The 24,364-nt window shown below is 42.2% G+C and overlaps 2 protein-coding genes across 3 annotated transcripts; one reads left to right on the top strand and one right to left on the bottom strand.

Annotated features, from left to right (window-relative positions):
• Positions 1 to 1,681: 1,681 nt before the first annotated feature.
• On the top strand, positions 1,682 to 2,254 carry RNF183 (ring finger protein 183). The gene has a single exon (XM_044661367.1). The coding sequence runs from the start codon at positions 1,682 to 1,684 to the stop codon at positions 2,252 to 2,254; it is 573 nt and encodes a 190-aa protein (XP_044517302.1).
• Positions 2,255 to 5,334: 3,080 nt separating this feature from the next.
• On the bottom strand, positions 5,335 to 24,178 carry PRPF4 (pre-mRNA processing factor 4). Of its 2 annotated transcripts, XM_044664080.1 has the most exons (15): positions 24,152 to 24,178; positions 23,226 to 23,228; positions 22,670 to 22,853; positions 19,064 to 19,250; positions 17,616 to 17,703; positions 17,292 to 17,371; positions 16,613 to 16,706; positions 16,050 to 16,144; positions 15,503 to 15,561; positions 14,363 to 14,486; positions 10,174 to 10,263; positions 8,392 to 8,514; positions 7,609 to 7,716; positions 7,376 to 7,494; positions 5,335 to 6,888 (listed from the first exon to the last, which is right to left on the bottom strand). In XM_044664080.1, exons 1-15 carry the CDS (start codon positions 24,176 to 24,178, stop codon positions 6,695 to 6,697), a joined length of 1,575 nt encoding a protein of 524 aa, XP_044520015.1. In that variant the 3' UTR covers positions 5,335 to 6,694. The 2 variants fall into 2 exon arrangements, with proteins under 2 accessions (XP_044520015.1, XP_044520014.1); XM_044664079.1 differs by lacking the exon at positions 23,226 to 23,228.
• Positions 24,179 to 24,364: the final 186 nt, after the last annotated feature.

Genomic DNA, 24,364 nt, shown 5'->3' with positions numbered 1-24,364 from the left:
CTCTTTGAGATGCCTTCAGAGTGTAAATGGTACAATAACAAACAGCACAAAAGCCATATAATTATTATTTCATCATGGAACTTGCAGAATAGTCCTTGATTTTTATTGTAGAGAGAGCTTTACTGCCTGGAGATCTCCACAGAGATGATATCACAGGTCTGAACAAAAAATCCCCTAAGAGCTCACATTTCTGGAAGATTTTAGTACTTTCTTGAATTAGATAGCACAGGTGGAGCCTAATGTATAGCTGAGGCTACACTCAGCTAGAGGTAAGATTCACATCCAGGTCCTGGGACTCCAGGGAGCTACTGGGACTTCCAGGACACCAGTGCCGCCTTGCCTATCTTCTCCTGCTTAGTTTCTAAGATGAGGCTAATTCCCTGACTGACTGTGCTCTGTTAGCAGCCTTAAAGGGCAAACACTAATTTTCCTCTTCCACCTGTGTCCCTGTTCTGTCACTCATTGTTCAGTAGGCTGGGACAAATTTTGTAATACCACAGGGAACAGCGAGGCCCAATGACCTCCCATTGGGCTCCCCCTGCTCGGGCTGCTTCTGCTGTTAATCCTCTTGGTGGCCGGTGAGTTCCTCAGTCTGCCTCCTCCCCTCTCCAACCGCTCTCTCCCAGCAGGTGAGGTCTCCGGCTCCCAGAATAAGGCGGGCTTCCACTGAGTGCTGAGCTCCGGCTCTGGGTACCTGACTGAGCTGCTTCCATGGAAACCAGCCGCAGATTTTCCAGGTAGAAAGCCACTTCCCGAAGACTCGCTGGCCCCGGGGCAGGCAGGGAAGGCCAGAAGGAACCCCCTGCCCTCTCCGGGCAGCCCCCACAGTCCAGGTGCACGCTGGGCATTCAGGTGGGTTCACAGGGACGGGGCAGGCGGGGCCTAGAAACAGGAGGGAGGGGATGTGCGCGGGGGGGGGGGGGCGGGATTGGGGTTTGTTAGAGACAAAGGGCAAGGCGAGAAAGATGAAGGAGCCAAGACCCACTGAATGGTAGGAGGTGAAGGTAATGATTGGGGAGAGAAGATTTTGGAGGTTGCCTCTGGAGCTTCTTGGCGCTCCAGACTAAAAGAACCTTGCCAGATGGTGATCCCGTGTCCATGTATGCCTTTTCCAGTAGCAGCGCCCCGGGGCTTTCCTCACTGGTACCAAAGCGCAGGGACGGCGTGCAGCCTGTCTGTCCCGAGCCTCCCCGAACGCACTGGAGGTGAGTGATGGGGCGTTTGTCCCCCAAACTAAGAGAGGTCTGGGAATGAATGAACACAGAGCCCGTATGGCCCTGCCTCCTCGCTCCGGAGGGCAGCCGTGGGGAAGCACAGAACTCCTGTGCCCTTCTCCTGGACGCTGAACCACACCACTGTGTGGCTGCAGAGGGCTCCAGTGGTCTGTCCCAAATAGCTCGTTAAAGCAGAGTATCCAGAGACTCGATTTGCTGCTGCCCCTTTTCCACTTGAGAAAAACGTAAAAAACAAAAACAAAAACCAATCCAACCATGTGTAGGTCCCGTGGCAGAGGGAGGAAGGAGGGAGGGCTGAGGGAAGACGGAGGGAGGGAACTCGTTGCGTCTTTGTGGAGGACAGAAAGACTGAGCGGGGCGGATGTCCTTCTAGGAGAAGTTCAGGCTTGGCCTTCGGTCTAGAAGTCTCCTGGATGGAGCAGCCCCTTAGATGCCAGGTCTGAGCGATGGCTGAGAAAATGGGAAAAGAGCCTGAGGCAGAGTGCCCGGTCTGCTGGAACTCATTCAACAATACTTTCCGAACCCCCAAGCTCTTAGACTGCCGCCACTCCTTCTGCATCGAATGCCTGGCCCACCTGAGCCTGGTCTCTTCCTCCCGGCACCGGCTGCTGTGCCCCTTGTGTCGCCACCCTACAGTCCTGGCTTCAGACCGGCCGGTGACTGACCTGCCCACAGACGCTGCCATTCTTACCCTGCTCCGCTTAGAACCCAACCACATCATTCTGGAGGGCCGCCATCTCTGCTTCAAGGATGAGCGCAAAAGCCGATACTTCTTGCGCCAGCCCAGGGTCTACACCCTCAACCTGGGGGTCGAACCGGAGAGCCAAGCAGGTCCACCCCAGCAGGGGGCGTTGCCTCCCGCCCCCGTGCCCATCCCCAGCCACATGTCCCTTCGAGAGTGTTTCCGAAACCCTCAGTTCCGAATCTTTACCTACCTGATGGCTGTCATCCTCAGTGTTGCCTTACTGTTAATCTTCTCCATCTTCTGGACTAAACAGTTCCTCTGGGGTACAGGGTGAGACCTGAGCCCCAGGCCCAGGAGAGGACCAAAAAGCCAATCAAAAAGGGAGATCTGGGAGGGCCAGGCTAACCCACCACCTTCTACTGGAGAGACACCGCTCCTGCCCTCATTTTCCAGATAATGGTGAAGCTGCTGAGCCCAGAACTAGATAGGGCCCCTCTTCTCTGCAGTGTTTGGCCCATCACCAGCCAGAAATCGGCTGTCTATTTACCGTTAATCAGAATGTCTGAGACCCAAAACTGAGGGGGCTAAGGAAGAACTCAGGTGCCATTTCCCCAAGGATGCGGAAATGGGATTCCAATTCTTTGCTGCTGGGATATTTCCAAAAGTTATGTCAGAGGGCAAATCAGTCATGGTTCCCCCAATGAGGGAAAAAGCAGGTTAGTGACAACAGATAGAGGCATCCAGGAGCCTGTATGCTGTACAAGTTGGCTTCAGACCCCAAAGTAGCCCCTCCCAGCTTCAGTCCTAGTTATTCCAAGTTGTTTTCTCTCTGATAGACCCCTAAAAATTTGTGTGCATGTCAGTCAATAAACAATTATTAAGCACCTACTATGTGCCAGGCACTGAGCTAAATGCTGGGGATAGAGTCAAAAGGCAGTCCCCGCCTTCAAGGAGCTTACAATCTAACGGGGGAAGACAAGCAAATGAATGTGTACCAATAAGCTATGTACAGGATAAATGGGATATTAACAGAGGGAAGGCACTAAAATTAAGAGGTGTTGGGAAAGGCTTTCTGTAAAAGTGGGATTTTAGTTGTTAAAGGAAGCCATGGAAGCCAACAGGCAGAGAGGAAGATGTATGTGGAATGACATCTAATTCTGTTCCTCTCCTCAATCATTCCCTTGAGCAGACCTTGTGATGGTGGTTCTCTATCTCTTTGCCTCCCTTCCTTTCCCATCCAAGTGGTTCGCCTCCAACAATTATGCTTGGAATCATTTTTCCAGTTGCTTAACATATGAGATAATCCGCTACCAAGATATACCGTGTTATAAGATGCCTTACATCCCCTAAATGGAGCCCAGGGTTCCAAAGCATTTTATGAGAGGTCAAGATCAGGGCTGCTGGGAGAATTGTATGTGGATTGTATGTCTGGGACACCTAACTTCTCCTTGGCAAAAATGGTAGAGGACTTCAGAACTGAATGGTAGAGGGAACAGGGAGTGTGACTAGGAGATTCTCTAAAGCTTAGAAGTCTAAGCAGTTTTCAAATAAGCTCCTGGATAGTTAGAGAGGTCCATTGAAGAGGGACAACCTAAGTTCTGGCCCTATTTTGGGACTACAGTTGTGAACCAATGCGAATATTGTCAGAAACCATAAGAACCCCAGGCTATCATTACCAGCCAAGGCCCAATTCCCTGGCTCCCTGTTCCTAGTTAAAACAATGATCCCAAGCCTGTTTGACTTGATCTGAACAGAACATAGAGCAATGCATTAGGAATTTTGATCATTTCTTGTAGTATTGTCTGTTCGGCATGGTGCTTCCTTGAAAGTATGTCAGGCTTCTTTGCCTTTAGTTCTCCTCACCTGGCTGACATTCCAAAATATTGATCATGCTTCTGTCCTGCATATTGATAGGTTTTGTGTAACACACACACACATCCCTACGCCCCCTGGTAGTTCCCCCCAAATGCCTCCTGTTACATTTTCATATGAAACGATGACGTAGGCTCCAAGACTTTGAATAGCCTGAAATGGAAGCCCTGGAGATAAAAGTGATTTGCCTGAAGTCACACAGATAGTTGAAGAGCAGGGTCAGGATTCAAACCCAGGTCCTAACTCCAAATTCATCCTTCTCTCCAATATAACACATTGCCCTGACACACATCTGGGACCTCAAGAGGAAATGGTGCCATTGGACTTTTTCAGGCAAGTTTCAGGCTTGCTCTTGCTTGAAAGGAGAAAAAGAAATTTTTCCCTCATGGAATCGGGGAACTTCTTGTTTATCTTTTCAAGGTAGCATATGTCACTCCAAGCCTAGGCCACTGGAGATAATCGCACCAATCTGTAGTCAACAAGCTCCCAGTTGGCTTCATTTCTTTACACCTCTTTACCCTTTTAGGCTGTAGCCAAGGTACACTTGATAGTGAGCTCATCATGTTCCAGCAACTCGGGGGTATGGCTTGGAGCACCAAGAGGCCTGGAGCCAGGCAAAGTACACCCCAGGGGATCCCCGAAAGGAAATCTTTCCTCTGCATCACACACACCACTCATTGCTTATATCAACCGGAGCTCTTTTTCAGTCAAAATAGAACCTAAACCCTTGGGGTAGCTGAATCACCATTATGACTGTGGAAAAGTGTGGGGTTTAATTTGTTTCAAGTAAGGAAATGCAATCTTGGAACATGTATGACTCTTGAGCAGTAGGTCTCTATCCTCTAGGACATTAACTTCCCTATTATCTCTCATCTGATTCTCCTAACAACCTCGGGAGGTAGGGAGGCAGGTTTCTGATTGTTGGCAAAGGTACACGCAAGGTTAAAAAAGTTCAGTTTTTGACCCTTTGCAGAGCTGGTTAATGGCAGAGTCATTAGACCTTGAGTCTCCTGTGACTTTTCTGCTACAATACAAAATGCCAACAACCATTTGCCTTGTAACACTTTGTTTCCCAGAAAACCTCTTTGTCTCTCATGAACACAGTAGAACAGGCCAGGCTGCCATGTTAGAGGAAGGGCTACTCACCCATTTGCTACCTAAAAAGCAAAATTTACTGTTGGCACATGTAAATTATTTGCAAATAGCATAGCCAAAAAGGAGAGCTCCTCCTAAAGCTCACTGGGGATTTGCAGCAGAAAAGCAAAATGCTATTCTTCAGAATGCCACAGGACAGGTAAATTGGTTTGTGGTCAATAGATGAAGTCTTTATTAAGGCAGCCTGCTATGTGGGACAGCTAGTTGGCCCAGTGGATAGAATGCCAGGCCTGGAGATAGGAAGACCCTAAGTTCAAACCTGGCCTCGCAAACCTCCTGTGTGACCCTAGATAAATCACTTTACCCCAAATTGCCTAGTCTTTAGCACTCTTCTGCTTTGGAACTATACTTAGTAGCAATTCTAAGTCAGAAAAAAAGGGTTTTCGTTTTTTATATACTGCTTTGTGTCAGGTACTATATTGAAGTGATAAAGGAATTTGGTTAAAAGAAACATATTATTTAGAAATTACATTCTCAGTCTGCACATCACAAAGAAACAGATTCCTTCTGGCATGAAATGAGGCTTTGTGCCCAGAAGGGGAAGGAATTATCAGGTAGGATTCTTCCATTACTTCTACAGGTAGTCTTGGCCACCTCCAAATTCCTGATTGTTCTGAGTTGATTCAGTGGTGGTGGTTGGGCTGGGGCACAAAAGAATAAAAAGAAGTTGAAGGTTAATGACTCTGACAAGAGAAATGAAGAAAGGCTCTACCAACAGCACCGGGGACACTCGACCCATTTCTTTGATTACACCTCACTTGTAATAGGGGGAGAAATCTTCAAAAAGTTCCTCTCAGCCAGGGTTGTTTGTTACAACCAGATCCAAAAGGGGTTTTTTGGCAGCCTGAGGGTGAGGGTAAGATTATATTGGGTGAGTCTTTGTAACAGCACTTAGAATGGGATTCAAAGACAGGGTTAAATTAAGTGAGAGCTCTTCACATGTGGGTTCCAGAATATCATGTCCAGGCATCAGTTAGATCCCTATGGTGACTAACAGAAAGTACAGCAAACAAGGTGAAAGCCTCATCGGTGACCTTTTTTATTACTATTGCTTCCTGATGCAACCCCCTGCTTGGGGGTATAGAAAAAGGAATGCCCAGCACTGGAATCCAATGGGCACAAGCATGGCAGAGAGAATTCCCAGGCAAATTTTCAGTTGTAACTTGGTTCAGTATCCAATGTGAACCCAACAGAAAAGGGACTCGGTTGTCTGCGTTCTGCTGGTTCATCCTTTAATCCTTGGGGGAGAGCATATCCTCTGATGATGCTACGAATGAGTGAAGCAGTGCACACTCACATACAAGTCTACACTTGTCAGCTTCTGAGCTGAAGTCCAGTCATGTGTCTGTGGGGGGGCCCTTCCAACTACAGCACATAACTATGACCTGGCGAGTCAGGCTTCAGGGGACATGATGGAAGTTCTATTAAGGGAACAGAGGTACCATAATCCTGGGGGTGCAGAGGAGGAGACGGGGAAGAATCCACTATAGCAGAAGTAAAAAAAACCCAGTAATGCCGACATGGTCCATTGCAGGGTCCCTGAAAATGGGGGTAGAATTGCCCAGAACCACTTGGGGAACTGGACTAGCTGCCTTGGGGCAAACCTACCCCCTATTCCACACACTGTGAGTGGCAAAGTTGAACTTGTGACATTCCCCACCAACTCCCTTCTTCTGACCAAACTGGCAGGAAAGGGAGAGTTTGGGACTAGACATCTGAGTTACAGAATCATGTCCAAGGACCAGGTCTATTCAGCCATCCAGAGTTTGAAGGTCCTGTCATAGGAACAGGTGGCTATGAGCTGACCATCAGAGGAAATGTCCAGGCCCATCACTTTTCCTTCATGGCCAGCCAGGGTCTTGAGTGGGGACCAGCCAGGGTGCGTCCAGACCTTGGCTGTGTTGTCGTAGGCACCAGTGAGCAAGAAGTTCCCATGGATAGCTAAAGAGAGAAAAGAGAAGAGCTGCTGCTTAACATGACTAGAGGACAAAATAAAAGTACCAAAAAAAGCTGGACAATCTACCCAGAAAGGATTCTTCCAGATTCACAAATAATAACAACACTGAGGGTCAGTCTGTACAGTGGCTTCAGAAATATCAGGACTCATTTGGGGAAGAGGGTAACCCTGAGGTGGAGCAATAGGAATGAGGCCACCAAAGTCTTTGTTATTAGGTTGTCTGGTTCAAAGAAGACATGTTGGGATATTTAATGATCTACTGGGGGAAGCAGTTCAAATGAGGGCCTTCTTTCCAACCTAGGGACCAAAGGTATTCCCTACCATAATTCTATCTAACATGAGAAAATGAAGGGCTATTAGCTGAGAGAAGAAAACTCTGATTTGCTTCCTCTGGATGTTTCACCCCCCTCTTTCAAGGGTAAATTGAATGAAACCTGGCCAGCAGAGTAACTTCCAAAGATAAGGGCTTACGCTCAAACTTGACTCCAGTCACCAAGTTCTGGTGGGCAGGGATGGTATAGACACAACGCCGCTGCCTCAGGTCCCACACTTTGCATGTATTGTCTCCACTGCCAGTTGCTATGTGATATCTGTGGTATAGAAAGAAAGCAGTCAAACTGAAATCTAAAACTGCCTCATTTCTGGTCACTTAAATTTTGACCAATACTCTATTCCACTCTCTAAGTTCAATGAACTTGGTTTACCCATTTGGGGAGAAGCTGATCCCATAAATCTCCTTCAGGTGGCCCTCTAGGAACATGATGCATCGTCCTGTGCGTAGGTCCCATACTCGACCGAATGCATCCAGTCCCCTAGTAGGAAAAATAAGACTCGCAATGAATAGTTCAATTATGTCAATTCTAGAACAAAATTAACCTATGATAACCTTAAGGTCTGAACAATAAAAGGAAAAATTAAAAGATATTGATCATTTTTTTAAAGAATAGACCCAAATAAGAATAGGCTTAAGTTTTAACAAAAGCAAAAGATATAAAAAATAGGAAGAGGGGGCAGCTGGGTAGCTCAGTGGATTGAGAGCCAGGCCTAGAGACAGGAGGTCCTAGGTTCAAATCTGGCCTCAGACATTTCCCAGCTGTGTGACCCTGGGCAAGTCACTTGACCCCCATTGCCTACCCTTACCAATCTTCCACCTATAAGTCAATACACAGAAGTTAAGGGTTTAAAAAAAAAAAAGAAAAAAGAAGAAATCACTGGCCATTAAGTTTGTGAGGCAAATGGACTAATGATGAGTGGGAGTGAAGGGTGTAGGAAGGAAAAAATTTAGAATTTAATTTAAAAAAGAAAGAAAATTAAATTTAGAAAAAGGATCGACTGATGGAGTTTATTCCTCTGAGGACAATTAAGAAAAGAGTGGGCTAGAATAGTTTCAATTTAATTCTGTTTGAAACAAAGAGAATACAAAATATGGCTTCTTTAGTTACCACTAATAGTTTAGAAGGGTCATGCTTAAGGCCTAAAAGTCCTACCCAGTGCCGGCCAAAGAGCCATCCTGGTGGAAGGCAATGTCATACACGCCCATGCTATGGCCTTCCTGGTGCAGAATCTCTTCCTGGGCCTCCAAGTCCCATAGGCGCCAAGAACGGTCATAGCTAAAAATCAAAGGGAGAAGATATTAGTATTTATTAAGTACCTACTTTGTAGGACCCTGGGGAAAGGTTACTACTGGACCCATAGGTGAAGCTGTACTTTTTCCCATTAGCTTTTTAGTTGATTTTTTAGGATTCTCTAAGCATCATATCATCTGCAATGAGTGATAGTTTAGTTTCCTCATTGTCTACTTTAATTCCTTCAACTTCTTTTTCTTCTCTAATTGCTACTGTTAGCATTACTAGTATATTAAATATTAGTGGTGATACTTGGCATCTTTGTGAAGCTATATTTATGTTCATGTAGATGCACATACATAAAGAAACCTTTCTAGTATCAATAACCACAAACAGTGTCTACTCTGCACAGCTCCAAATGTTTGCCATTATCTATGTTACAATTCTACCACTGCTTCTAAAAGTAATGGGTAAAACCTGAAAGGGTTAATAAAGATCAGGGTCCTCAATATATTGTTCAAGTAGAACAAAGTGATAGAAGAGAAAGACCAAGAAATGGTCAGCTTCAGGAAATCAACAATAAATTCTCACCTTAAAATTTCTCAAGAGAAGTTATCTGGAGGTTGCAAATCAAAAACAAATAATTATATTCTTGGCCTTCCTAATTATTTTGCATATTCGTCCTTGTCCCACCCCGCTTTCTGAAACTTGTATCAAAAGAAGATTGCTCTAAAGCAGGGATTCTTAACCTGGGGCCTGTGGACTTGATGTTTTAAAATATTTAAATAACTGTGTTTCAATATAATTTGTTTCCTTTGGTAACCTATGTGCTTTATTGTATGCATTTCAAAACATTACTTTGAGAGGGGTCCATAGGTTTCACCAGATGGTCAAAGAGATCCATGATACCCCCAAAAAGGTTAAGAACTGTGAAGATGGGATTAACTCTACCCTGCCCATTTTTAGATTTAATTACCAAAAGTGTACACACCCCACTTATCCTCAAGTGGGGGACGTCTGTGACTCACGTGTGCAATAGTGGAGGACGAATCAGAATTGACTGACTGACCTCTGGGCAGGCCTAAGCAAAACTTTAGCAGTAATTGGTACACGTTAAGTGGGAGGAAAGCACAGGAAGTGACAAAAGGAATGGTCTTTATAAATTACAAGAGCCTCCTGTGAAAAGGGTTGTTTTCTTTGAACTGGGCCCTGGAGGAGCTCTGGCTGAGGACCTTGAACTGCTTTATAGTTCTCCTTAGAATACCACGTGGATGAGTGAAAAAGGCTGACTCCCTTCCTTAACTTCTCTGGAGGTACTAGCCTCCGGAGAGGCCCCTCATCTGGGAGGAGGCCACCTGGTTAAAACCCTTGTTAATTGACCCTTAGGCCCTCTGGCTAGGGCTACTAGAGCCCTGTCAGAGTAAGCCAGGGCTTGAGCACATAGTCTAGCTCATTAAGCTAAATCTCTTGCTCTGCCCTCTTCTCATTTCTCTACTTTTACTCTTTCCCTCTATTTTATAAATAAATTGCTAAAAATCATTTGGAATTAATTAATTAAATCCCTGGCAACCACCCTATTAAATATTCAGTCCAACCATAATTTTTACCCTTTTTTACAGAACCCCTGCCTTAAAGTTCAATGGAATAGAAAGGCATACGAAATGGATGTGTACCAAAAGTCTATCTGAGAACAAAATGCCTTACCAGGTGGTGCCCAGAAAACGTCCCGAGGGATGCCACATCACCCGTGCTACACGTACTGAATGTCCTTCAATATCTGCCACAGGCTCATCACTGAAAGAAATCCAAGCACATCAGATTTACAACACACAGTTATTTGTTTAACATTTATTGAGTATCTACTGTGTCAAAGGACCATCCTCACAGAGACCAAGCTGAATGCTACCCAAGGTGAACGTAAGCACTGGGTGGCTAATTCAGAGCATCTTTAAATGTTAGAACTAGGAGAAAACTTAGATCATCTAATTTATTTCCTTCATTTTACACATGAAACTGAAATCCAGGCTGGGGAAGTGACTTGACTTGCCCAAGATCACAAAATGTTGCTTGGCCAAACTGGGTCAGGAATTGGTCTCCTGCTCATTCTATCATGCCAAGCTACTTGTGTCTAAATTAAAGTGACTTGAGGCAGAACTTTCCTATGGCAACAATGATTCAAGAGACCCACAAAAACTCAGAAGTTTCTTTGCAAAACTGCTTATTTCTGACTTTGTTCCCTGAACAGGTGAAGGTGTACAAGATTCAAAGCAAGGACACTGAAGAATGAATTTATTTTCTTAAATGTCTAAAGGAAAGGGAGCTGGAACATGTGAAAATCTAACTGAAAATCTCATTATAATAGCCTGCTCAGGAAAAAACATGTATTCCCAAGGAGGGAGGTCCCTATGGGGTTTATAAAATTTGCCAACTCTCAACAGAATATTCTGAATTTGAGAGCAGGGATTGTTTGGCCTTTGTATCTTTATTTTGCACATAGTAGGTGTTCAAATAACATTTACCGAACTGTATTTAGCCACATCAAACATGGCCATTTTAACTTTTCCCATAGCTAAACAACTTTTCCAGAGACAAAAAAAAAGGTGCAAAAAATCCCACAAAAAATTATTATCATTATAAAAAAAAAACCCATACAGTTCAACTGAATTTGACATTTATCACTAAGCACAGTGCCTGGCACATAGTAGGTAATTAATAAATGTTTACCGATTGATTTATACACAGCTGAGAATCAACTCATACTTTTGGTCAGCAAAAAGCATTTACTAGGATGTTCCTAATGCCCTGTCCTTGTGCTACCCTGAGACTTGAAGTGAACCAGACACTTCAACTTGATAGTAATTCTTTTTTCTTAAACAGAGACACCTCAGCTAATGTGGCTGTTCTGACAACTAGTGCTGGGACATTGGAAAAAAAATATGCATGTTGGAAGGCCAAGGGAAGATATGTGATCTGAACAAATTCACTGAAACCAAATTATAAAGAGGAATCTTTTCCAAGTGCGAAGAACAATTAACACCAAAGCACACAGAGCTTTTGTCTCATTTTGGTTGCCGTTAAATCCAGCTACCCAGCAACGACAGAAAGAAAACTTGAAACTCTTGTGAAAGGGAATAAACATACACCCTAAAGAGAGCAATTAAAAAAGGAAACTTTGTCAATGTGTATGCATAAGACTAATCAAACCTCCAGAGAAGTACATTTGCTGTACCATTACCAAAGCCAATTAAAACTCTCTGTACCTACAGGTAAGATTCAGCCTGGTAAAGAGAGGAGATGCCCATTAACTCTTAAAGAGATGCATGCTAAGTAGCCTACACATGGTTCCTGTAGTCAGGAAACTAAGCAATAATATTCAGCTGTCTACCAGCTCTCCTTTGGGCAATAGTACCCCAGTTACAAAGACAACAAAAAGGTCATTCTGTAAGCACTAATACTTGGAAAGGACATTGTTGCCAAAGGAAGCTGGCTCCAAGGAGGCTCTGCTAACTTGGCAATACAGCTAGACAAAATCTCTTTCTTACCTCCTCTGTGGCTGTCACTAAGAACCAATGCCTTGACAAAGAAATCATTAGTCAGCCTACTGAACAGAATGAATAACTAACTCAACTCCCCTGGCCGGGGGAAAGTTTGAATCTCCCTAAGAAAACTGCAGAAGATTATCAGGGGGGCAGCTAGGTACCTCAGTTAATAGAGTGCCAGGCCTAAAGTTGGGAGGACTTCTGTTCAGACATGGCCTCAAACACTTCTTAGCTGTGTGACTCTGGACAAGTCACTTAACCCTAATTGCCTAGCTCTTGCTGCTTTTCTGTCTTAAAATGGATACTAAGACAGAAGGGTTTAAAAGGAAAAAAAAAAGGCTTTTCGGACTAGTGTTTTCTTTAAAAAAGGCAAAATAGCTTATCCTTCTGGGAACCAACATGGATCTCAGAGCTTAATAAGAAAGCTGGGCACACTGTCCACAATGGAAATTAAGAGAATGGGTAAAGATACAGAATCCTCTACTACCTTTTCACATTCTAGTTACCACTCTTCTTGGAATATCTGGGGGAATGAATATTAGATCTTCTATTGAAATTCCCTCCCTTCCTCTTCTTTCCTTCCTTTCCTTCCTTCCTTTCTTCCTTCCTTCCTTCCTTCTTCCCTCCCACCCTGCCTTCCTCCCTCACCTTCTACCTTAGAATCAATAATATATATTGGTTCGAAGGCATAAGAGTGGTAAGGGCTAGGCAATGGGGGTTAAGTGACTTGCCCAGGTTCACACAGCTAGGATGTATCTGAGGCCAAATTTTATTGTTGTTTTTTTTAAAACTTCATTTAATTAATTTAGAATGTTTCCATGGTTACATGATTCATGTTCTTTCTCTCCCCTACTCCCACCCCCATCCTGTAGCCAACAAGCAATTCCACTGAGTTTTACATGTGTCATTGATCAAGACCTATTTCCATATTATTAATATTTGCACTAGAGTGATTGTTTAGAGTCTACATCCCCAATTATATCCCCACAGACCCATGTGATCAGGCAGTTGTTTTTCTTGTGTGTTTCTACTCCCATAGTTCTTTCTCTGGATGTGGATAGCATTCTTTCTATTCCCTCAGAATTGTCCTGGATCATTGCATTGCTGCTAGTAGAGAAAAGTCACAGTGTATCAGTCTCTGTGTACAACATTCTCCTGGTTCTCCTTTCACTATGCATCAATTCCTGGGGGTCATTCCAGTTCACATGGAATTCCTCCAGTTCATTATTCCTTTTAGCACAATAGCTGAGGCCAAATCTTAACTTGGGAACTCTCATCTCTAGGCTTGGCTCTCAATCCACTGAGCTATCGAGCTGCCCCCTGAAGGCCCCTATTTCAATCAATCATAAGTACTTATGCAACACAATACCCCATAAGGGAATCCAATTAGTAAGAATTTATTAAGTGACTTCTATGTAGCAGGCAAATACCAGGCACTAGAGATACAAAGACAAAACTAAACTATCCCCTTCCTTAAGAGGCTAACATTCTACACATAGATAAATGCAAAATATACAATGTATTTTCTGAGGATAAGACACAAATCTAATAAGAAGGACAACTGGTAAATAAGAGAACAAAGCTTCCTTCAAAAGGACACAATGGAAGTGTAAGGTGAAATGGGATGGAGACCCAGTAAGGGGGCAAATGCTGGAGGAGCTTCTGAGTATAAGCCGCAGGGCATGAGAATGTCAGGCCCTTCGTTCACAATAACAAAAGTATTTCTAAGAAAGGTGGAACACTGGAGGGGGGGGAGCGAGAGGATTAAAGGGAAATGGAAAAGGGGGAACAACATCCTGATCCAGGTCAGGACACTCTCCAGTGTTGAGTAGACTGCCTCTCCCAAGGAAGGAGAAATGGGGTACCAGGCTTTGTATTTGGTATGAAATGGGAGAGGGGGCAGAGCAAATATCCAGGATCTGCCCGGCCTGATGACCCAGCCAAACCCATAGTAGTAAAAGAAGTCTGGCTATGACATGCCCAACAAGCAGTCATCAAGGCTCTGCCTGAAGATCTCTAATTAGAGGAAATCAATCACCTACCAAGAGAGCCCACTGCACTTCTGGAGAGGTGTCACTGTTAGGAAGTTTCCCTCAATTAGCCTTTGCTGCTTTCCTGAGTCTCCATCCCATTTCACCCTACACTTCTATTGTGCCCTTTGGAAGGAAGCCTTGTTCTCTTATTTACCAATTGTCCTTCATATTAGGTCTGTGCTTTATTCTCAGAAAATACATTGTATATTTTGCATTTATCCACACTAAGAATGGAGAAGGTGATTCTAATATTCAGTACCCTAGAGAAAGTCCCAAGTAGGAATGGAGGGGACAGCTACCCAGACTGAAGCCAAGCCTTACCTTTCTAGACTCCACAGTTTCACAGACCCATCAGCAGCACAAGAGGCTAGATTGACATCTTTCTTGTCCAAGGAAATAGTGGATTTGGGGTGGAAAACAATTGCTCCTACATTAGTATTATGGCCTAAAAGATAAAAATTACAGCTAGCATCTTTTCTTCTAAGGTACTCTGATGCCACAGTGGCTGAAGCATGCTAAATAGAGAGGCTTTCCACTCTCTTCTGGCACACAATAGTAATATACAAGCAGACAGACACAGAAGTGGACAATCTGACAGCAAAGACCTAGGTTAACAAAAATAAGAAGCCTATAAAAGCTTTAGTTTTGTCAACAGTGGAATGGGAGGACCAGAGAGGGAAGAAACGACATGTAAATAAGCCCCTTCTATAAAGTCACAGAAAAACTAAACAAAAAGCATTTACTAAGCATCTACTCCATGCAAGGCATCGTCCTGGGCCCTCTTCTCTCTCTCCATTCTCCTTTGGGGATCTCATCTACTCCCATGAGTTCAATTCTCATTTCTCTACAATTTGCAATTGACATTATCAAGGCCCAAACTCTATTCCTACATTAGCAACTGCCTGCTGAAAATCTCCTTGCATTTATTTTCTAGAGGCTTCTCAAATTCAGAATGTCCCAAACAAAACTCAGTCCCTTCCCTTGTCCCTCCATGCCTTTCTATTTCTATGGCAAGCATCTCTGGCTCTTCTCTTCAGCCACTCTCTGGAGAGTATTTAAGCCCTTCATAGTCTAACTTTCCAGCCTACTTTTCCAGGCTTATTGCACATAACTTCTTCATCTTCCCCATTCTATGTTTCAAACAAGCTTACCCACCTGCTGTCCCCCAAACTGGCCTGTTTATTCTCTATGTGCCTTTGCACTGGCCATCCCCATTGCCTGGACATACCCACCTTCTCATTTCTGCCTCTTAAATCTCTAGGTTCTGCTAAGGATTGGCTCCTAGGAAAAGCCATTATTGGTCCCCCAGTTGTTAGTGCTTTCTCCTCAAAGTAGTTGTATTTACTTAATTGTATTTCTATCACAGGTCCCCCCCAATGTAATTTCCTGGAGGGAATGGACCATTTGTCTCATTAGAGAACATGAAAGACAATCTGTTCTAAGGAAGAGACTCCGACCTACCTCTTAGGGTGTGCAGGAGGCTGCAGTCAGGGACAGACCAGAGTTTGCACAGCCCGCTCCTATCAAACAGAAAGGAAAGCATCTCAGCCAAGGCTGCTCTAGGAAGGAAAAGGTGTCTTGATAACATTAGGAAAAGATAGGATCTTCTTCCACCACAACTTCACCCCCCCACCCTCCAATCTGTGCCTGATGGGAAGAAAAGTTCATCCTTGTGAAGGGGAGGAAAAAGAAGCAAGCAGGAATGTATCAAGGTCTCACAACTTTTATCATATGTGGTTGGGGCCTCTGAACATGCACACAGTGCACAGAGCAAGTTGATATGTTTCGTCCTATCCCTGACAAATGGGAATCAATCTAAGAGTTAAAGAAAATTGAAATTTGCACTGCAATATGGGTCTAGAGTATCAGGTTCTCCCCTCAACCCAAAACTTGATGAGGGACTAAGAGTAGATGATGAAATGGATGTGAGAAGAATAAGTCCTAATATCGCTTCTTAGTGAAGCAATTCCTAGCTCAAATTAAAACATCCTTAAGAAATTAAACTTACCAACAAGCTGTGGCCAGTAGTTTGGAATTGGGACTGAAATGACAATAGGAAATGGGCCGATCATCTCCAATCTGGCTGCAGAAGTTATTCAAAGACTGAAAGGAAAACAAATGGCTGTTACTAAACAAACTTCAATTTAAACTGTAGACCTTATCCTCAATCTGACTTGCCATGCCCCAAAGCTATTTTTTTTTGTATACTCCTAGATAGTAGAAATCTATCATTGATATCTTGCCCATGCTAAGAAGGAGCTGAGACATCTCTTGGGATACAACCTACTGTTTTTTACAGGTCTGTTCTCCCAGTCAACAAGAAGCACAACTAAGAGCACCCGTGGTAGATCCAGGCCTGGAAGGGTGGGATTGTTGAACAGGGCAAAAGCAAGCCTCTGCTAAGCAGAGCACAGCATGTGCCTTGAAAACTCAGATCCTTCCTTAGGAAGTAGCAAGCTGAGCACAGCAGCTACTCATACCTCACTTTTCCTTCCTAACAAAAGATTTTGGGCAGGAGATAAGTTTGACTGGAAACACCTTCAAGACAATAGCTTAGAGACTATCTCTTACCCGGAGAGATTTGTGCAGTTCCTGCTTCTGGGATGTCCTAGATGTCTCTGGAATCTCTTTATGGAGCCGGGCTTCTTCCAAGCGCTTCATTGCCCTGTGACCATCAAAAAGGCAATGTGACTGGTAGCACATAAAGCAAGATTTGTTTCTGCCAGGCAGTTTCATTTAAATATTCATTTTTCCCCCTTTTGGACCCTTCCCTTATGTCTTAGTATAAATTCTTTTTATTTTATTTTATTTTTAAACTTTTACCTTCCATCTTAGAATCAATATTGTGTATTGGTTCTAAGGCAAAAGAGCAATAAGGGCTAGGCAATGGGGATTAAATGACTTGCCCAGGGTCACATAGCTAGGAAATGTCTGAGGTTAGATTTGAACCTAGGACCTCCTATTTCTAGGCCTGGCTCTCAATCCATTGAGCCATCCAGCTTTCCCCCACTTAGTATTGATTCTAAGACAGAGGAGCAATAAGGGTTAGGTGATTTGACAGAGTCACAAAGCTACAAGTATCTGAGGCCAGATTTGAACCCAGGTCTTCCCAATTCCAGGTCTAGCACTCTCTCCACTAGGTAACCTAGCTGCCTCTTAAACATTCAATTTAGAGGCTGATTCTTACTTTTTGGGAAATAGCAATTAAAATAGGTCTCCCCTCATCTCTTATCTTGGGGCCTCTCCTTACCTAGGTAGTGAATAGTTAGCAATCCACAGCCTAGCAGTCTTCAGGTTATTGGATCCTTCATGGTACCAGGTTTGCTGATACTGAGGAACACACCAAGAACAAGTGTCAGACCACAAGCGGTCCTATCTCACCAACACTAGAGATTGGTAATGGGCATATTTCATGGGTTTTAATTCAATGTCAAACTAAAATACTGACACATTCAAAAGCACACTTTTCCCTCCAGCAGATAAACTAATCCCAACGGCAGCACAAACCATAAAAAAGACAACATGAAATAAATCCCTTTCCTGTCTCTGAAGGGTAATAGCAGGAACATCTTACCTCTTCTTTGGATTTTTTGGATTTTTCATCATCCTTTTTGGTTTTTTTCAAGGCATCTGTGCCAACTACAGAGAGAATATTTCTCAATCTGTAAAAAAAAAAAGACAAGGATTTTAACTTAATTGGTATGAGATATTTTCTTTTAAATGTATATAAAGAAAACTGATTTGTATTTTGGGGTTCAGAATTTTAATTTCATCAGTTTGGGGAACTCCAACTGTAAAATAGCCTTTCATTGACACAGATTAGTCTCAGTCAGTCAACAGGTGTTTGTGAAGTACTCATTATGTGCCAGGCACTGTGCTAAATGCTTTAAAATTATTGTCTCATTTGCCCTAGAAATTCTTCTGTAACTGTGAGTCTGAGAAAGTTCATGGTCACATAGAGTGTATGTGTCAAAGGCAAGGCTTGAACTCAGATTCCTAACTTCAGGGCTGGCCCTCCATTCACTAAAGCAAATTGCCCCCATAAAAGGAGAGTAGTCACTAAAACCAAGTCAAAATTTCAATATTCTCTCCCTACTCAAAATCTAATTAAAAACAAAAATTAAAGATGCTCAGTCTGTTCCTGCTTCACTGTTCTTATTCTGACATCTTTTCTTTCTTTGCAGGCTCTGCACTCTACTGGGGCATCTTCCCAGAATTTACAAGCTCTATGTTTCCTTAAGAGAGGAAGACCTCTCCAAAACCAGCTAATTTCCCTAGATCTGTTTATCACCACAGCATATACATACTTTGAAAGAAAACAGATTTTCCATACTCCTTTAACCATCTGCTTAAGGCAGAAACATGTGGAAGGTAAAGGGTATCTTTCTCTTCTCAAGTTATACATGAAAAGGCTTTATTATAGTTTAAACAGTTGAGGAGTAACACATTTATTGATGCCTATTTTTTAGATAATTTTTAAAACCTCAAGCACAAATATTTAACCAATCCCAAATTTTAACATTGATTTTAAATAATTTGATATTATTTAAGCACTCTTTTCACTGGTTATAATGGAAAATTCAGCATTTTTTAAAGTCCTGTCCAAAATGGCTTAAGAATTATCTTACTCTAAAACAGGTAAATAAAATAGTAAAGAACTAAAACATCTAAAGTCAATAATCAGGGGCAGCTAGGTAGCTCAGTAGCTTGAGAGCCAGGCCTAGAGACTGGAGGTCCTAGGTTCAAATCTGGCCTCAGACACTTCCCAGCTGTGTGACCCTGGGCAAGTCACTTGACCCCCATTGCCTACCCTTACTACTCTTCTGCCGTAGAGCCAATAAACAGTATTGACTCCAAGATGGAAGGTAAGGTCTTAAAAAACAAAAAACTCTCAAAAAAAAAAAATAAAGTCAATGATCAATTGTGTACTGACTAGTTCAAATCTTGTGACTAGAACATATCACAAAAAGAAAAAAAGTTTCAATATTTTGGGAAGTCAGTTAGTTATCCAGAAATGATCACCTTTCTCTCCTTTCAGCAGGGCCCTCTCCAAAGAGTGTGATCGGTTCGCCCAAGGCTCGAAGACAAGCCTTTACTTCAGAGTCATCCGTGGAAACATTGATTTGCCGAGCTCGCTTCCTTCGCTCAAACTCAGCCAGTACTTCTGCTTGTCGTTCACTGATATGTTCTTCAATTTCAAAAACTTCCCCTATGCAAAGAAAGAGCAATAAGAGTATATTCCTCAGAATTCATCACCTATCTCAAAAATTCCACAACTTTAAAAGGAGTGTAATGGTATTACACATCTCTCATTCCACTTGATATAATCCCAACTAAACAAAAGAACAAGATACAGAGCTTTGATGAAATCTAGAGAAGAGAGACTTTAGGAACCCAGAATTCCTCAGTACTTTTAGTGAATTAATTAGTTAGGCCTTTTGTTCAAAAAGAAATAGAGTCCAAGATATATCCTTGTATTCATCAAAGCAATGCTGATATGGGGGCCTGACTGATAAACTTCCATGAAAATGAAATTCAAAATTCTACAGAAATTTTGACAGGTGCAATCTCTCTTTGGGATTCCAGACAGAGTGTTCATTTATGTTACCAATAACAAATTAAGCTGGCTATCAATTCATTGTCTCCTTGGATTCATTTAAATAAGCTAGAACAGGATTTATCACAGGTCACCTTTGGTAATTTGGGGAAACCAATGGATCACTTATCAGAATGTTTTCAAAAATACAAAATAAACTATACAACATCACAAAGGAAATAAAATTCTAATAAAATACAGCAATCTAAATACAGGGCATCCCAAAACTCTTAATACACTTTTGAGCTATTAAAAACTAAAGCTTTAACAGGTGGCTGAGGAGTGGAGACGGCTAAACTCATTATATGTGGCACCTGAGGGAATCCAGGGACAGTATTCCTTCCACCCTAGAAACATAGCAGAGCCTCAACACATATGCAAGATTACAAAAAGAATCTTCAAAAAATATTTTAGTAAAAGAAAAAAAATGTCTGACCCTTGAAAGTGATTTCCACAAAAGGGAAGATCAAAATACAAGCTCAGTAGAGAACAGCAATGCTAAACTGAATGTGTGAATGCACAACTGAAATGTGTGAACCCTCAAAGGCAAACATGAAAGGATATTAGGTCCAAAATGAATTCCTGGAAGAGCTCCAAAAGAGGATCAAAAAACAAATAAGAGACTTAGAAGAAAAAATTAGAAAACAAAATGATAATAAAAGTGAACAAACAGCTTAAAGCAAAAATTCACTGAAGAAAATAATCCCTAAAAAATGAAATACAAAATCCCAAACAGGAAAATAACTCCCTAAAGAAGGAAGTACAAAGTCTCAAAGAAGAAAATGACTCCCTAAAAATTAAAATTGGACAAATGGAAGCTAATGACTTCATAAGACAGCAAGAAACAATAACACTAACTCAAAAGAATTAAAAAAAAAAGAAAATGAAATATCTCACTGGAAAAATAACTGACCTAGAAATGGAATCCAAGAGAGATAACCTAAAAATCATTAGACTGCCTGAAAATCATGATCATACCATATTGCTCTTGAACAGGGGAAAACAGAAATCAAAAGAACCCACTGGTTACCTCCTGAAAGAGATCCCAAGATTTAAAATCCAGGACAATTATAGCCAAATTTTAGAACTCCCGGGCCAAAGAGAAGATACTGTAGGCAGGCAGAAAAAAAACAGCTCAAATATCATAGAGCCACAGTCAGAATTACACAGGACCTAGCACCTTCTACATTAAAGGATTAAAAGGTATGGAATATGAAATTCTGCAAGGCAAGGCAAAGGACCTACAACTACAACCAAGAATCACTTACCCAGCAAAATTGAGCATAATATTCCACAAGAATATTATTTCATAGTTAGAAAAAAATGATAATAAAATTCATCTGGAAGAACAAAAGGCCAAGAATAACAAGGGAATTAACTAAAAAAATGAAGGAAGGTGGCTTAGCTATATCAGATTTCAAATTGTATTTTAAAAAAAGTTAAAACTTTGAAATGCATTAAGAGTTTTGGGACACCCTGTAATTAAAACAACAAAAACAAAATAAGTTCACAGATATCAGGAAAAAACTGATTCTAAAACTAGAGCCAACACTAAGGAGATCTGGCTAGGTTGTGGTGTCTCAGTTGTTTAGATGTAGCATAGGGAAAGGATAAAATAAAAACAGAAGCAAAAAAAAAAAAATAGAGGAATATGACCATGCTGGCCTAAAACAATAATGTCAAGAACCATGCTAAACATATTTGAGAAGGCAGAGTATGATTCTCTGAACTTACTTTGAGCGACTTTCTGGTAAAATTACTCATAATCCATAGGAATAGTCCTATAAAAAAAGTTGAGGAGAAAGGGCATCTAGGAAGATGCAAGATGACAAGAATAACTACTTGGAGAACTCTAACATTCAATATACATTTAAGTGTCTACTGTGTTAGGCCCTGGGGTAAATATGAAAACAAGACATTTTATTCAACTGTTTTGTTTTTCTTTACTTTGTAAATATTTGGATTTATTCACTTTAAATTTATGATATATATGTGTGTACCCATACACATTACATACATACACATGCAACTGTTATCTCTCTCAATAAAATATAAGTTCTTTCAGAGTAAGGAATATTTTATTCCTTGTACCCATATCTTTAGTGTGTTGCAAATGCCTGGCACATTGTAAATGCTATATATTTCTTGATTTAGTCTCTGCCTTCAAAGAATTGACAATCTAGTGCAGTGATGGCAAACCTTTTAGAAATGGAGTGCCAAGCGCCCCCCCCACCCCCCCCACCAAGTGCCATGCCTGCCACTCTTCCCTAATGAGTGCTGTAAGCACCTTGCTCCCACTCCCCTTACCCAACACAAAGGGGAGGGAGGAAGCACTCCCATTGGGCTGCTGGGGGGAGGGGCAAGTGAAGTAGAGAATGTCCTCAGCACACGTAGAAAGGGGGAAGGGTAGTGGTCAGAGTGCTCCACTCCCCTCCAGCTTTGCTGCCTGTGAGCTGCCCACCATGTTCCCTGTGAGCTCCCATTGAGTTGCTGGGCAGAGAGTCGGGTGATGTGAAAAAATGCCTTTAGGCACGGTAGAGAGGGGGAAGGGAACAGCTCCACCTGAGTCCCTCTGCCTTTCTGGTAATGAACTGGGGTAGGGTTGGGGGGAGTTGGGACAGGGCAACCACGAGCCCACAGAGAGCACTCTGCATACCATCTTTGGCACCCATGCCATAGGTTTACCAGCACTGATCTAGTGTAATCTAGTAGAATTTACAATCATATAACAGTCTAATATAATACAAATTGGAATATTAATCCATAAGAATATAAAGTCCAATGGGATCAGATGAGCTCTAGAAATATGGGAACAAGGAAGACAAAGTAAAACAAACCTAGAGATGCAGTTTATAAACTTTTTTTCATAAAGAGAAATTCTTCAAAGAGACTATAATTGACAATGCAAAACTTATTTTTTATCAAGGCCCATAGTAGATATAAGATATCAGACTTTACTGTCCAAGCCTAGAAAAAACACTTAAAATGAGACAAAATAGGCAAAACAAGACTGGTTCAAAAAGTAACCTTACCAGCAGTTATGTTGATATTTCCTGCCTCAATTCCAGCTTTAATTCCTTCCTTCCCCAACATCCCTGACTCCCCTCTTGCAAGGCGCTCTTTCTCCTTCTCTTCCAAACTGCCATAATAGATATGAGGCTTTTTCACCACTGGGGAGGCAGTGTCTTCAGGAGTCCTGCTAGGGGTTTTGGTTGCCTATAAAATCAAAGATCAGTGTTAACCTAAAGTGCAATTGGAGCAAACTTGTAAGCTGTCTGAAGGGTTAATTCTGGACCCAAATACTATTCCTTGCTCTATAAAAATAGGCAAGATACCATCTGGAACTCTCTTTTTCTACTCAGAAAAAGCAGTAGTTGCATCTTAGTATATTGGTCACATAAAAATATATTCAGGACAAGAAATATGTTGAATGAAACTAATTAAATCCATCTTTCTCTTAGTGATTTACCAATAAATATATTTTGATCCTTTATTCTATTAAATTGTAAGATCTCTGAAGGCAAGTGCAATTTCTTTTGGGGTTCCAGCCTGAGTGTTCATTTATGTTATTAATAACAAATTAAAAACTTGCTACCAATTCAATGTCTCCTTAGATTCATTTAGATAATAAAAGACTAAATTTCAGTAGTGAATTCCAAAGTAAACATATTGAGATTTATCTGTCTGATTAAACAAAGGAAATTCTACGAGGCCATGTTTTTTCACTTTTCAAGTATACTACTTCAATCTATACAGAACTTTAGATTTCAATGTATTTACATATGCATAATGTCATCTGATTACCACAATAATCCTATGAAGTTTGAAAAAGGTCAAGGATTTTCATCTTCCTATAAAACCTTAGAATTGAAGAGTCTAGATCACATAGTCCATCTCTCTTCCAGATGCAGGAAAACTGACAAGCATTCAATTTCTCAAACACCTCCAGTGACAGTGAACTCACCACCTCTCATGGTGATATTTTCCATAACTTTAACTGTTAGGAAGTCCTTCCCAAATCCTGAACTAATCTGTTCCCTGAAATTTTCCTTTGAGAGATGATTAAGTGGGATAAAGTGATCAGTCCAAGGTCACACCTCTAGTAATGGACAAAGCTAGGACTAACACCTAAATAATAGAACTGAGAATGTCATCAAGAGGACATTTAATCCGCCTTCCTCTCATTACAGGAGGAAACTGGGGGCTTGTCCAAGTCCGTGTAAATCTCCCACCTCCCAGCCCAGGGAACTTTTTATTATCATGCTTTTAGAACTGCCTTCACCCTTGCCCAATTTGAAACCCCAGCATGGTCCGGGGGTGGGGTTGGGGGCAGATCCCTCTGGAGGGGCTCTACGTTCGGGAACCAAGCCAGTCCATCCCCCTGCCTCAGCGCCCACCCATCCATCATCTCCCAGCGTGCGGAATCTGAGGAAGCGGTTGAAGCCTATCTCGGCTCCCCTACATGTGGGCAGAAAACCCCTAACGATCTTCAAATATTAAGGCCGGAGCCGCACCGTGGCCGAAGTTCGAGAAGAAGCCATGTCGGAGGGGATGTCTCAAGTCACCAAAAGAACGAACCACCAAAGCCGCAGACGATACCGGAGGATACCCTCCACGTTGAGGAAACCGGAAACTTCGAACCATACCGGAAACTGTAACAGGACCGGAACCAAGAGGAGCCCGCAAGCCCACGCGGAGCAGGCCGGGAATTGTAGTCAGCGTAGAAG

This window comes from Gracilinanus agilis, chromosome 2, assembly GCF_016433145.1.
Source record: "Gracilinanus agilis isolate LMUSP501 chromosome 2, AgileGrace, whole genome shotgun sequence".
NCBI lineage: Eukaryota > Metazoa > Chordata > Mammalia > Didelphimorphia > Didelphidae > Gracilinanus > Gracilinanus agilis.
The sequence above is the reverse complement of the archived record's forward strand: the minus strand, read 5'-3'. Positions and strand labels throughout refer to the sequence as shown.